The sequence below is a fragment of the Engraulis encrasicolus genome, chromosome 1 (assembly GCF_034702125.1).
Source record: "Engraulis encrasicolus isolate BLACKSEA-1 chromosome 1, IST_EnEncr_1.0, whole genome shotgun sequence".
Classification (NCBI taxonomy): Eukaryota; Metazoa; Chordata; class Actinopteri; order Clupeiformes; family Engraulidae; genus Engraulis; species Engraulis encrasicolus.
This window is the reverse complement of record NC_085857.1, coordinates 27,990,158-28,004,571: the sequence shown is the minus strand read 5'-3', so window position 1 is coordinate 28,004,571 and position 14,414 is coordinate 27,990,158. Positions and strand designations below refer to the sequence as shown.

The 14,414-nt window shown below is 42.8% G+C and overlaps 1 protein-coding gene across 2 annotated transcripts in view; it reads right to left on the bottom strand.

Moving 5' to 3' along the window:
- Window positions 1–397: 397 nt before the first annotated feature.
- The window catches only part of jag1a (jagged canonical Notch ligand 1a), a 117,770-nt gene continuing 103,753 nt past the window's right edge, over window positions 398–14,414 (bottom strand). Inside the window, exons 23-26 of one of the 2 annotated variants that reach the window (XM_063199594.1) lie at window positions 13,003–13,224; window positions 10,248–10,379; window positions 5,620–5,782; window positions 398–5,228 (exon numbers count right to left, since the gene is read on the bottom strand). In XM_063199594.1, coding sequence (XP_063055664.1) covers window positions 4,489–5,228; window positions 5,620–5,782; window positions 10,248–10,379; window positions 13,003–13,224 — 1,257 coding nt within the window. In that variant the 3' untranslated portion in view covers window positions 398–4,488. The remainder of the gene's footprint in view (window positions 5,229–5,619; window positions 5,783–10,247; window positions 10,380–13,002; window positions 13,225–14,414) is intronic. The other variant, XM_063199603.1, reaches the window with a different exon arrangement.

Genomic DNA, 14,414 nt, shown 5'->3' with positions numbered 1-14,414 from the left:
AAGAAATTATATTTGCAATACAATTAAATTAGGCTATATTTATACAGGGGACCTAGGAGGTATAGGGTCTGTTATAAAGGTGTCCACCTCAATACAGGCCTAAAGTGTGGTGAGAAGTCCTGGCTTGCGTTCATAGTGCGGCACTTGGAGGACTTTATACAATTTAAAAAACACACACACACACACACACACACACACACACACACACACACACACACACACACACACACACACACACACACACACACACACAAAATTACACACTGGTATTTATGCACATTCACATGTGCCTACACTCCTACACACTCTTAGTAATCCGACAACACACTGTAAATCATTGACAATCGGACACAAACATTCTTGTTTTATACAAAATATTTAATAAATATTACTTTCCATGACAACATCCAAACAAAAAAAAAATAAAACAAAAAAAGAAATCATAAAGAATACACAAATTATTGCCAGGAATGCTTCTCTAAGAAACAACATGGATTCATTCTCAAGTTTACAGATGAAATGTGTAGTGATATCAATCATAACAGTCCATATGGTTGAAACGACTGTGGGACCACATTCCACAAATTCCAGATTCCGAACTCCAAATTCCAGATTCCAAAACACGGGGTAGAGTAATTCATTTATCTTATTTGATTATTTGTTTAAGTCTGCCCAACAACTTTTAAACAATAGCGCAGTAACATTTTTTTTCTCCAAATAAGCACAAACAACATCAACCTTTTCACACTTTCCACTAAGCTGCAATCGTTGTGCAAACGTTACAAACGTTAGGGAAATGTTTTGCGAACGTTTGGGTAATGTTCGGCATGCAGTTGTTATGCTTGCTGAATGCTCCTCTCGGGCATAGGGTCAACTGGCTGCAACCACAACATCACCAGGGGGGTAGGCTAGGGGTAAAAACCACTGTCTTGGCAGAGCAGTGTGGCGCATCAACAATTTAAGCCCCTGTGGGAAACAAAGACAGGGGAAAAACAGTTCCAATGGGAACCTTTTGTTCGCTTCTTGGTATTGAATTCTGTATGTCTCGTGACGAATGCTTAGAATTCTGTCTTTGCAAATAGCAATTTCTCACACTGTGCTGTAGAGACACGGATTCACTAAATTGAATTGGAAGTGTATTTACTTTTCGGTTCAGTTTTGGCTAGTTATTTGTTCCATTTCTTTCATAGCACATTGGCTGAAGAGTTCTGCTGTAGTGGTGTTGTCATGTGTATGTCTGTACAATAATGCCAGTAATTTTACCCAGTGATTTTATTTAATATACTTGCATTTGCTTCATTCCAGATCATTTTGTTGTTCTATTTGCTGTTTTCTTCCCTTACAATTGTGTATTTTTTTAATCTCCGGTCTAAGTTGAGAAAAATCATTCTACAAAACTCTATTACCAGAGCAGTCTTATTGACCCAAAGTAGGGACAATTTCACACCCCCACTCCATCCCACCCTTGCCCCCCCAAAAAAATCTGACCCAGATTATTCCTTAACCCTATCTAAGTCTTCATCAACATGTACATAATTACAAAACAGTCCTGGCAAAAAATACAATCCATTGAAATTGTTTTGAAAGTCACTGTACAAAACTTTTGGTGTGTGTGTGTGTGTGCGCGCGCACGCGCGCGTGTGTGTGTGTGTGTGTGCGCAGGCGCGCACATGTGTGTGTGTGTGTGCGTCAGCATGTGTGTGCTTTAGTGCACATGTCTTACAGAGAAATGTGTAAAGGTTGTTGCTTTTTAAAATTCCGGGCAAACAAATGCCCAATCTAAAAATAAACTATTATCTCAAGAACACTTTTGGCATTTTACGAAATGTTGAAACAATATTTTCTGTCAAAAAAAGAAGTTGCGAGCTTACAAAGCTGTCAAACCTTCAAATCTAAACAAAAGCATATAAATAAAGAAAGAGAGAGGAAGAAAAAAAAAAACAACAGAAGGGAATGATATCTTTTTAAGGCTCTTGATTATTAAGTTAATAAATCAAATATACACAATGATTAATTTTTTAAAAAATATGTACATATCTACACAAACATTCTAGATTTGACACAAGACATTCTAAATTCTTCATATTGTCAGCAGCAGCTGACTTTGACTCTGTCTGCTTGACCGGCCAGCCTGCCTAAGAAAGAAAAGACTAGAAAAGAAAAGAAAAGAAACAGTGTTGCTAGCCAGTTAGCATACTTTGTTGGTTGCCAATGTGTAAATGACCTTTTTCACATGATGTCAGACACCGCTTCATGGAGGTATTGATGCAACTGGAGAGAGTGACTAGTAGTAGTACGACACATAGTAGTGGTGTCTCGTGAACGTGCGTGGCTTTGCCCTCAAATGCGACATCAGTCATTATCCAACAACATGTACGTGCACGATAGCATGTGCCCAACTCACATTTGTGCAAGAAAGTGGTCCCAAGTCCTGCTCTGTGCCACACCAGACTTGCAATTGCAGAATTACTAATTGACTGAATTTCATCTTGGCTTCCTTGACGACCTGAATTCAATGCATTTGAAGCAGGGCAAGTAGCATTCGGAGGCATAGACATAAACTTACATCCCACTGTTTTCTAAGGAAACCGTAATTTTTCCTGCTTCGCTTCAAAACAAAACTTTTTTTGACATTATTGTGAAAAAGGCAAATTGCATTGTAACCAACAACGTAGCTAATGTGGTTAGCAGCTATGGTGTCGGGGAATACACTCATTTCCCGTCTAAAGAAAGTTAAAGAAAACTCAAAAACGAAAAGCAAAGCAACAATTAAGATTCGAAGGAAAAAAGCAAAAAACTCTTAAAGTTTAATATTATAAAAACCGTGACAATAAATAATAATAGACTCTATCCGATGGGTTGCTGGGGCACGGGTGTGGTGAAGGCACTTTTGCGCGATGACAGCTTGTCTGACATTAATAAGCTACTCGATGTTTTAACTTTGACCTTTGTGGATTTGATGGTAGATGGATATGCCATGTCTATTGTCAATTTGATTGCACAAAAGGCTGTGGAAACAAGTCCCCTCTTTACACAGACAGGATAAGTCGCCCTTGTGCAAGGACCAACCACAAGGCCATTAGGTGTAACGACGTCAGTCATACGCTAACGATAACCACCTGCATGCAGCCCTGTAACCAATCCCCACTGTGCTAGCATAGACGTGAACTGCCACATCTTCCGGCATCACAGATGTATATCACTTGATGCCACGTTCAGTCTTTTTGCCATGGCCCAACCTTGGGCGCTGTCATCTTGGTCCAGTACCCTAAGATCGTGGTTAAGGGATAAACCAGGCTTAGTTAACGTACAGGAAGTGGTAAACCTGCTAATAGACATACCTGCAGGCATCATTTAGTTCAGAAAATGATGACACAAGGCTCTGCTATTAGATGATCTACCTCTACCACAAGGTTAACTTAACCTGGTTTACTACTGAACCAGCTTCTTAGCATATCCCCCTGGTCGTCTGGTATGCTATCTTTCCATAGATGTTGTTTTATCGCCCCCTGTAGGATAAGGAGCGCATCGCCTTGTCACCAACTGATGGCAGTGTTATACCGGCTAAACACAGGTTTGCGATTTGACTTGAGTCATTCGTTCTAGTACAAAGCGGTGGTCAGCATGACATCTAGTGTTCTATACCTATGTCGTGGCATAACTGCCATCTTTGGTTGCACATCACTCGGGGCTCCTGTGTTTGTGCCCATTATGCAACATAACCAGACCTCACCGTACCAGCATTGCTGGCCTGCCACATCACAGCGACACCCTTTTAACCTTTTTTTTAAACTTCTTTTTTGTTTGTTTACTATTTTGTGTTTCTTTTTTTCCGTTTGCCGGAGTGAGCCGGCTTGTCTGGATATACTTTCTAAAGAAGAGTTCACTTCTGTTTGTTTTGCTACTTTGATTTTGTTCATCATGTTAAATTTTAAATTTAAATTATACGTAGGTTTTGATGATAACGCTTCTTCCCATTTTTGTTCTGCTGTCATTCGCAGCTTATTCAATCATTCCATCGCCATGTCAATTCTCGAACCCAATGCACACCTTTTTTTTCTGCAGCTTCCCACCACAAAATGCAACAGGACCCATCCATTTGAACTAATTCTCTCCCCCTAAACACACACATCCAAAAACGTTTATATGGTGTTGACCAGATTTTACACCTGTTGTCGTACTTCAATTGGTGTACACGTCACCCTTTGTGAGAGTTTAACGGGCACTACGCTCGACCCGCTGTCATATTTCAACAAGGTGCTCTACACCCATTGTGACTGCTGACCAAGGCATCTTCGGAGACCCGTGTAATAGTTCAACGAGGGGGGTTTATCCCATCAGTCCCATTGCGATGTTTGAACAGGGTACACTCCACACCCGCTGTTGTTACATTTCAAAATGGGTGGACACAAGATGAGGTGTTGGGACTTCAGAGAGATGGGAAAACATGGGGGCACAGTATGGTGGTAGTTGTTGGTTGATGGTTGGCTATACGATGTACTCCATGCGATTCAGACTCTGCTGTGACTCCAAGTCTCTGTTATCCCTCTTGCTGGTCCAGTGAGCATGTTTGTTAGCAGCGACAGCAGAAGCAGCAGCAGTGGCGGAATTAGCATTAGCGTTAGCATTCGTAGCCACACCGTTGGCGCTTTTCTCCTCGCGATCCACCAGTGTGTACGCCGGCTGTAGAGGGAACCGAGCCTTCTGCAGTCGCTTGTCTCCGGTCGCCACGGGCGACGGGGACTCCTCATCGTCGGACAGGTCTGCCGCGGGCTCGTTGGCAAGGTGGTGGTGGGGCTTGCTGCTCGCGTGTGATGTCCTGATTTTTTGCTGGGCGTTCTTGGCCGCCGTGTTCTTGTCATGCGAGTTGCCGTTGCCGCTGCTGCCATTGCCGAGTGGGTCCTTCCCGGGAGGGAGCGCGGCCCCCGATGCGGTCGCCGCGGCTACGGCAATGGCGAGGGCGTTGGCGTTGGCGTTCTTCTCGATGGGGTTCCGGATCTGGTGCAGCTGCTCACGGGCATTGTTGACGGCGTTGTTCTCCTCAGACATGGCGAGGGAGGAGGACGCGGAGGAGCCCGAGCCGGAGGAGGAGACGGGGTTGGCTGGGGAGCCGTGGCCCGCGTGGCTGCTCTGCTTGCGGCGGCGGCGAACGCACCAGAGGAACGCCGAGCTCAACACCAGCACCCAGATCACAATCACTACGGATACCAGCAGGGGCACCAGGTAATCTGTTGAATGAAAAATGAAAAAATATTGTTGAAAAAGAAAAAAAAATCCTTCAAAATCTAATGTAGCCTATTTAACCCCTTAGCGCAGACCCTATGTTATAATCTTACTGTCACTAAAATTGTAATGTCTATGTCTTAATCTGTTTATTACGGCTCTCAGTAATGTCATAGCAATGTTGTTATGATGTAGTTGAGTATTTTCAGGAAATAGGGAATAGGCCCGGCAGTGACACCATCTGCACTAAGAGGTTACGGATTACTGTATTTTAAAAGTGACGACCAAATACCAAACCAGCTAAGGTACATACATTAGCTACACATATCATGATAGCTCTCTTTAACATACATTATAATAAGTTGAAAAGTGAAGGAAATAAAGAAAGTGACGCACGTATTGTCTTACCGGTGGGGCTGTGGGCCTGTCTGCGCTGCACTCGGACCTCTGCGATGGCCGTGATGATGGTGCTGTTGCCGTTGCGCTTGCTCACCAGGTCGATGATTTTGTCCGTGATTTCCTTGATGGGGCCGTGGCTACTCCGGGGGTCTTCAGTCGACTGCAGGGACACAGATAGTTTTGTAAGTTAACCTGTTTAAGACACGGCAGTATAAATTTGTTGTTACCAGAGTGGCAATGACCAAGTCGTGATGCATTATTAAAGGCCCTGTGTTATGTCATAGTAGTGTAGTACTATTGTGCTTAACTTTTCAATGAGTATTAGTGTTCAACTGGTGGAACGGCGACATGCATTGTGGGGCTAACCCCTTAGCGCAGAGCCTTTGTTATAACCTTATTGTCACCAAAATGTTAATGACCAAGTCTTAATAGGTTACATAAGACTCTGCATTGTCATAGCAATGTTGTTAGGATGTATTTGACTGTTTTCAGCAAAGAGTTAATAGGCCCATCGACGAGCCCATCTGCAGAAAGGGTCAATGTTATGACTAAATAGATTGGACAAGATGCTTTCAGTGCCATGGTGCAAGATACTATTCGAGTACAGTGAATTATTTCCATGTGCCAAAGCAAGCTGAGTTTTACTAAATGGAGAACAGCAAAGCAAAACATTTCAGTCTTGTGTCAGACATACATACTGTATGGACTCATGGATACCAGACTACACAAACTTGCACAAACAATATCTGGAATAGGACTTAAAAATGCTGTGTCCAGTTTTATACAGCCCTTAACTTGGCTGATACACAAATAATACAGTCCAGTAGAAAGCAATCGCCAATGGTGACAGTCAGTAGAGCCTAATTCAGCTTGAAAATAAAAACAGTAAAAAATATAAAATATATAGGGTTGAATTCAGGTAAATTGGGCCACTTTGGGCCATTTGCTTATATGCAAAAAAAGTGGCCCAGTTTACCTGAATTCACCATATAAGACACAATATAAATAATTAATTACAGTTGGGATTTTGAACTTTTTGGGTCAAATATACATCTGCACATATGCATACATGGATAGCCAACCACAACATGAACAACACTGCAAACAATGCAGTATCTGGAATAGAACTTCAGTCTGTGTCCCGTTTTATACAGTCCTGTAACTTAGCGAACACACAGATAATGCCGCTCAGTGGAAATCACTCCCTGTAGTGTCCGCCAGGGCCGGATGAATTCACGGGTTAGATATGGCTGCAGCTTAGGGCCCCCCACCAGCCAGAGGGCCCCCTGATTAGTCAATTTAGCTGAATTACAGATGCTGTATTGAAAATGTAATCTATTGCTAACGTTCCTCTCTTTAGTTGTCAGATTTAAGATTACATCTTCAAATTATGACTCTGTTTATGTGGTTTTGACATGATTATTTTTTTTGCTGGAGGCGGGCCTATCGCAACCTGTAGCCTAGGGCCCCTGGGCAATCTTAGTCCGGCCCTGGTGTCAGCACGAGACAAATGCTAGACAACTTAAGCACTAAACCAGATGCAGGAGTCTTTGCGTGCTGCCGCAAAGTGTTCTCCAGGGCAGCAAGACGAGGACTGTAACAATGCTCATATACCTTTAGGGAACTAAAACAGTTCCACAAGCCTTTTTCTGGCTTTATGTACATCTCCATAAAGTTACTGTCTGAACTGGGGGTGGAGAGACCTCAGGAGCAGTGTTAATTTCGTCAGCTTTTTTTGATTTAGTCTTAGTCTTAGTCACAATGACGAAAATCTATTTTAGTCTTAGTCATATTTTAGTCATTGCCTTCCCAATTTAGTCTTAGTCTTAGTCAAAATGACGAAAATCTATTTTAGTCATAGTCAAATTTTAGTCATTTTAGTCATTTTAGTCAACATTTCAAATTTTAGTCATTTTAGTCAACATTTCAAATTTTAGTCATTTTAGTCAATATTGTACATACAATGGCTATTGTTATTTCACAAAGCATTACTAATATAGCCTATTGCAACAAATATTCACCTTGTTACTTGGTCATTTTCCACCAAAACCCAAATCAGTCATTTCAACATCATAGAGCAAAAGAGCATCACACACACACACACACACACACACACACACACACACACACACACACACACACACACACACACACACTTCCAGGTGCAGGCTTCTCTCTCTCTCTCTCTCTCTCTCTCTCTCTCTCTCTCTCTCTCTCTCTCTCTCGTGCATTAGAAGCTGCTGCATATTATTTGATTTTGAGTTTGATCACGGAGGAAGCTAGCCTAGTGGTATAGTCTACTTAGAACGCGGGTATACGGAGTATACCCACGTCTAAATTTCAGGGATTTCAGTATACCCACTTAAAATGGATTGATCCATTGATCCAAAAAAATGCTCAAATATACAGTATAGCCTACCCACCATAAAAAAGTAGACTACACAACTGATGCTCTTCTTCACCTGACCGCGTGACTTACAGCCTGCAGATTGCCGGCAGTGGGAAGACCAGACATCCCAAGTCTGCATGAAGTTCAAGGAGTCTCCCTGACAGTGGCTTCCCGATGACCACGAGTCAGATAAAATATTGCTGATGTTAGACTATGCAAGTTAGCGGTTTTTGTTTTCAATTGGCAATGCGAGCAGAGAACGATAATGACTCGTGCGGCATGGGTGGAAATAGATGGTGCGAGCACACTTCGTATGCCATGCAAAAGTCCCAGGAAAAATAGTTGGGCAGGGGTATGCAGACTGGACGATAGAAAGGACATGCACATACAAATATTTAAACACTAATGCTGTTTTGTTTGTCGGGGGTGTCGAGGCTCTGAAAAGAGTTTTTGGAACTTAGGAAGACGCTGCAGACGCATGGAAATGCTGTCGACTTCCTTGGGTCTTTTAGCGTTGCTCTCGAAGAGAACAAGTTTCAAATCTCAACCGTTTTAAACTCCTCGATCGCCCATTGATTATTTTGAAAACTAGGCTACAGTAGCCGTGCCTCTGTATAGACAAGCTTCCCCCCTGCTGGCGCGCGCTCCCGCGGTGACTGATTTAAATAAAGTCACAAATCCGACCTTCATGATTTGCTTGCGAACTGCCTACTCATATGGTTAAACAACAAATATAGCAAACATTACAAAAAAAGAACAGACAACGAACGCCGGGCTAAGACAGCCCAAGTGAAAATGAGAATAGTGGAAGCTTGAGGAGGTTTACAATGGCAGTAGCCTATCAGAGGAGGATTGGCGCAACTGTCATTACTGCAGAAACACATGTCTTCGTCATGGACAAGAGGGTTGTTGAACATGTTTCAAAATTAACACTTCCCTCAACGTCGGCTATTTTTTCTCTTTCTCTGGGAATGTTTTAGGACCTAAACTCAACTTAAATGGACTCACTGAACTACTAGGCTACAGATCTACTACTGACTGAGCTGCGCCATGCACTGGCTGCCAGCAGAGACAAGCGAGGCAACACACCGTGAGCGCGCAATCACCTATGAAGTTCAAGACACTTGGCCTTACAATTACAAATTACAAATGAATTATAAATAATTATATTTTTTAATGTCCATTCGTCCATGGCTTGTAAATTTCGTCTCGTCTTAGTCTCCTTGACGAAAATATTTTTTTATTTTCGTCATATTTTTATTTGCTGGAGGCAATTTTTAGTTCGTCATCGTCTCGTCATCGTCAAGGGAAAAAGGGGCGTTGACGAAATATTTTCGTCATCGTCGTGATTGACGAAATTAACACTGCTGCAGGAGGGAGTGCTGAAGATAGCGCTATGCTTTCCCTGAAAGCTATATCAACATGCTTGTCTCCAAAGTGTGACAAGACACTAAAATCCCAATATTATGTTAAGAAAAATAATTGATAGAAGTTGTATGAACACGTTTCTGGAGCTCGCAGATATTTGCTCTTTCATCCAAAACGTGAAACAAACTGTCTTACAATTCAGACTATCATGGTTTGCCAAAAAAGACACAGAGACAAACCATATGTAAATAGTAAAGCCATAAAAATAGTAAAGAAAGGTATTTGCCCTTTATGGGGAAAAAACATTCTATATGTAATGGGGCAGCCGTGGCCTAGTGGTTAAGCCATGGCTTAGTGGTTAGAGAGTTGGTCTTTCAATTTAGGGGTTGCAGGTTTGAATCCCCCTGACCTCTCCCTACACCTCCATCCATGGCTGAAGTGCCCTTGAGCAAGGCACCTAACCTCACATTGCTCCAGGGACTGTAACCAATGCCCTGAAAAAATAATAAATGTAAGTCGCTTTGAATAAATGAAAGCGTCAGCTAAGTGTAATGCACTAAGGAGATAGACTTTAGATCAGAAGGTTGCAGGTTTGAATCCCACCCTAACTAAAACAGTTCCACAAGCCTTTTTCTTGTTTTACTGTATGTACCTCTCCATAAAGTTACTGTCTGAACTGGGGGTCTGAACTGTCTCACTTCATGGCTGAGGTGCCTTTCAGCAAGGCACCTAACCCCACATTGCTCCAGTACTAAAATAACTGTCAGTTGCTTTGGATTAAAAAAAAAACTTAAACAAAAAAAGTCAGCTAAGTATAATAATGTAGTATTTAGAATATGATATTAATTCAATGAAACGGCATACGTACAATGGCTACAAGGATCTCGTTGTTGGCGGTGAGGGAGGGCTCGCAGCTCATGGCGATGGGGAACTCGGAGGAGAGGTTCCTCACCACGTACAGACTCCGCAGCTCATTACAGATCTGCTCCACCGTCACACCCTGGGATAGATATCACACACACACAGAGACACACACACACACACACACACACACACACACACACACACACACACACACACACACACACACACACACACACACACACACACACACACACACAGACACAGACACAGACACACACACACACAGACACACACACACACACACACACACAGAGACACGGACACACATACAGACACACACACACACCCACACACACACACACACACGCACACACACACACACACACACACACACACACACACACACACACACACACACGCACACACACGCACACACACACACACACACACACACACACAGACACGGACACACATACAGACACACACACATACACGCACACAAGAGAGAAATATGCAGAGATGAGTCTTCTGACCACAGTCAGCAAGGTCAGCTAAAACAGAGGCGAGTCATGTTCCTGACAAGACGGAGACCAACCACTAAAACCCGTAGCGTTTTTGCCACTATCCTCTTTGCTAACAGTCACTGTTTTGCTAACAGTCATTTTTGTGCCAGAGCACGTACAGCTTCATTATCGTAGCTTAATTCGTACTTAATCTTAATTCTCTGTAAGGATTCTTAATTGTCTTTAGGCAGTCTAGTATATAATTCTGAAATGGGCTTGCCAAAGTTACCCAATTTTGCTACCTAACAGCCATAGTTTAGTTTTTGGGTGCCAGGACACAGCTCTATTTAATATCTTAATTCTTACATCTTAATTCTCTTTGGAATTGTTAATTGTCTTTAGGCAGTAGTGCAGGATAGTGCAGGATAATTCTTAAGTGGGCGTGCCAAAACCAGTTTGCCACCGGGCTTTTTTGCTAAGTGTTTTTTGGGTGCCAGGGCACGCAGCCTTAATTGCTAAGTTTAATTTCTTACTTTAATCTTAATACTTGCAAGAATTCTAAACTGTCTTGGCTCTAAGGCTTACCACATAGAGCACCCATACCATTTACTTAAATATTCAAGTGTGGCCTGGGTCATTTCCCAGCCCTAGCCCATCTCTCTCTCTCTCTTTTCACCTTTCCCAGCTTTTTGGCTAACATACATAGTTTGGTGTTCTAGGGTGCCAGGACACGATCTTAATGCTTGCCTAATCTTAATTCTTGTCAAAATTCTTAATTGTCTTTAGGCAGACAAAGTCCTAGTCGTTACCCAACTATGCCACCAGCCATTTTTTTGGCTAACAGCCATAGTTTAGATGTTTTGGGTGCCAGGACACGTAGCCTCATTTGCTAGCGTAATTCTTATGTAATCTTAATTTGTAATTCTCTTGGAAAATGTTTAATTTCCTTCAGGCCATTCTAGAGTAGTACGTCTGTAGCCGTAGTAGTACGAGTAGTACGGGGCATTATTATCTAGGCATTATTATCACATGCTTTTAATCGTCAAGCATTTCTAAATGATCATGTCAATAAAGACGTGGGAAAAAACCCAAGAAAAAATAACTTTCAAACTTGCAAAGGGGCAGGTGCTTTAGCACCACTTTGCCCCTATCTGTGCACACCTGTGTTCCACATTCCAGAGAAATACTCAGGAATGAGGTAAGCCTAAAGCCTGTTTGTTAATTGCCTGAGGTAGTGGTAGTGGATGGTGAGAACACAGCTGTCAAAAGTAAAACTAAAACTTTATTTCCCTCCAACACAAGTAACTTATCTGAATAACTAGTAGATCTGTGTCCTTGTCTTACGATCAGCTGACACTGCATTGGTTTGACCAAGTAGGCGGTGGGTCTTTATTAGGTTTTTAGATTTTTTTAGTAACAGCACACTCTATCTCATTAGGTTCTTTGTAATGTCATGAGCTAGTTTTGTACTTACACCATTTACTTTTACTTCTGACACCTCTGGGTGAGAGGGAATTTTGCTCGATTGAGGGAAATGAAAGGAGGAGCTGGCGCTAATTGTATACGCAGAAAAGAATGTGTGTGTGTGTGTGTGTGTGTGTGTGTGTGCGTGTGTGCGTGTGCGTGTGCGTGAGCTTGTTGCTCATCAGCAAAACAGACAGAAGGAAAACAAAAAAGAGAGATTGAGAGAGAGACGAAAGATGGGGGCATCGGAGACATACACACAAAGGCCCAATGAAGCGGCGACTGCAAAACGCAACCTGACATCTGTGAAGACGTTTCGAACTTTATAATGGCAGAACAAAAATAAAGTTATGAAAACAAACCAGCCACATGTTCCTGAGGGGACGATGTCTGGCTGTGCCTTTTTTATAAGCAGATGCGCCGTGGCCAACAAGAGGAGCAAAACGATCTCATGAGTCACAACAAAAGATTTGTCTGTCTGGCATAGCAGAAAACGCACGGCCCATTTTCTGTGCCAGACTGACAATTTTTTTTTTAGGTTTTCAGAGGTTACCGAGGTTACAGTTTGTCCTCTATGACCTCTCTCTGCCCTCTGTTTCCTCTCCCATCTTTTCATTACATTACACTTGGATGACACTTTTTTATCCAAGGCAACTTACAGTTATGGGGTTAGGTGCCTTGCTCAAGGCCATGGGTGAGGAGCTGGTTAGTATGGGATTTGGGAACCTGCAACCCTCTGATTTAAAGGCCAGCGCGCTGACCATTGAGCCATGGCTGCCACCGTGAGTTTACCTTGTGCATGGTGTCCTTGTTGAAAGTGAAGGTCACGTTGGCACAGTTGCCCTCGGGCTGGCACCTGGTGCGCAACTGGCCCCGATGAGACCAGCACTCGCCCAGGCTGGAGCAGGGCTTCACGAAGCAGCGGTCGTCCCTCACCGGCAAACAGGTCTGGCCCGCGGGGCACTCGGATCGGCCCTTGGCATGGACGCGACAGGACCGGGGCCCGCAATGCATCTGAAGGAGAAGAAATGGAGAAGGGTTTAGGTAAGAGGTAGCCTGATAAAGCAGACTAAATGTGAGATTAAATGTATAATTTAGTCTGGACCCGATGAATGACACATTGGAAGATTGTTGTTGGAAACAAGCCGCTGTTTTTCAAACTGTGCCTGTGCCTATTGGCCAACGCTTTGTCGTCACTCCTTAAAAACCCTGTCCGCTTTGCATCTAAATATTCAAAACACTCGAAGGCAAAAATAATTTTGGCCGCTGGCGGGTGGGGCTAGTTTACTAGGCTAGGTAAGAGGGGCATTGTATATGTAGCTTAACAGGCTGTGCACTACACTAAAATAAAATCACAGTGGTCAGATTACAGACATACAGTATAAACATAGTGTGCTGTTTCACAGGTATTTAACAACGACCACGTGACAGTGCATTTGAAAAGTCACTGCAGCTACGTTACTGTAGCGAAGAGGATAAAGATGTGTTTTTGGCTTTTTAGATGTGGTTTAGCATTTTAGCAAGTCTAGGATTTACAAAGAGAACTTGTTGAGTAGATTGGCATGGACTATGACTCTATGGGCCCCTGGGCCAGACAACAAGAATGGCCCCCCCATTTTGGCCAGAGACCCTATGCTTTTGAGGGTTTGGTCGGTATGTTCCCCCCAGAAAGTGTGAAAATACAGTTGTTATTAAAAGTGTGATTTTAACGTAATATGAGGTGACACTTTAGAATAACGTCCTATTCACAGCTTTATAAACATTTTATTCACATTTAATATCAATGAACATTTATCAAAGCATTTACAAATGTTTGTAAATGAGTAATAACCAAACTATGACTGGACAGTGGAGTGGGAATCAACTTCTACTGTGTGAGTTTTATGTGGTTTCATGCCCTCTGGTCTTTGGAGGAGAAACTTCCAGAACCGCTGTGACTGCGCTGTGTCTGTGTTAGCATAGTATTTCTTGCCCATTTATAAACATTTGTAAACATTTTGTTGATAATTGGTTCATTATTTACGAAGTGTTTACAAAGCTGTGAAAAGTGTTACCCAATATGAAAAAGGAAACATTGAGGCTTGGCCTTCAGGGCTCCCTAAACTCTTGGGCCTCCCTGCCTAGGGTCCGTGCTAGCCAGGCTGTGCCCTCCTAGTGATGCAGTGCCTTCAGCGTTGCTTCTAGTCAGGCCAAGAGCAATACAA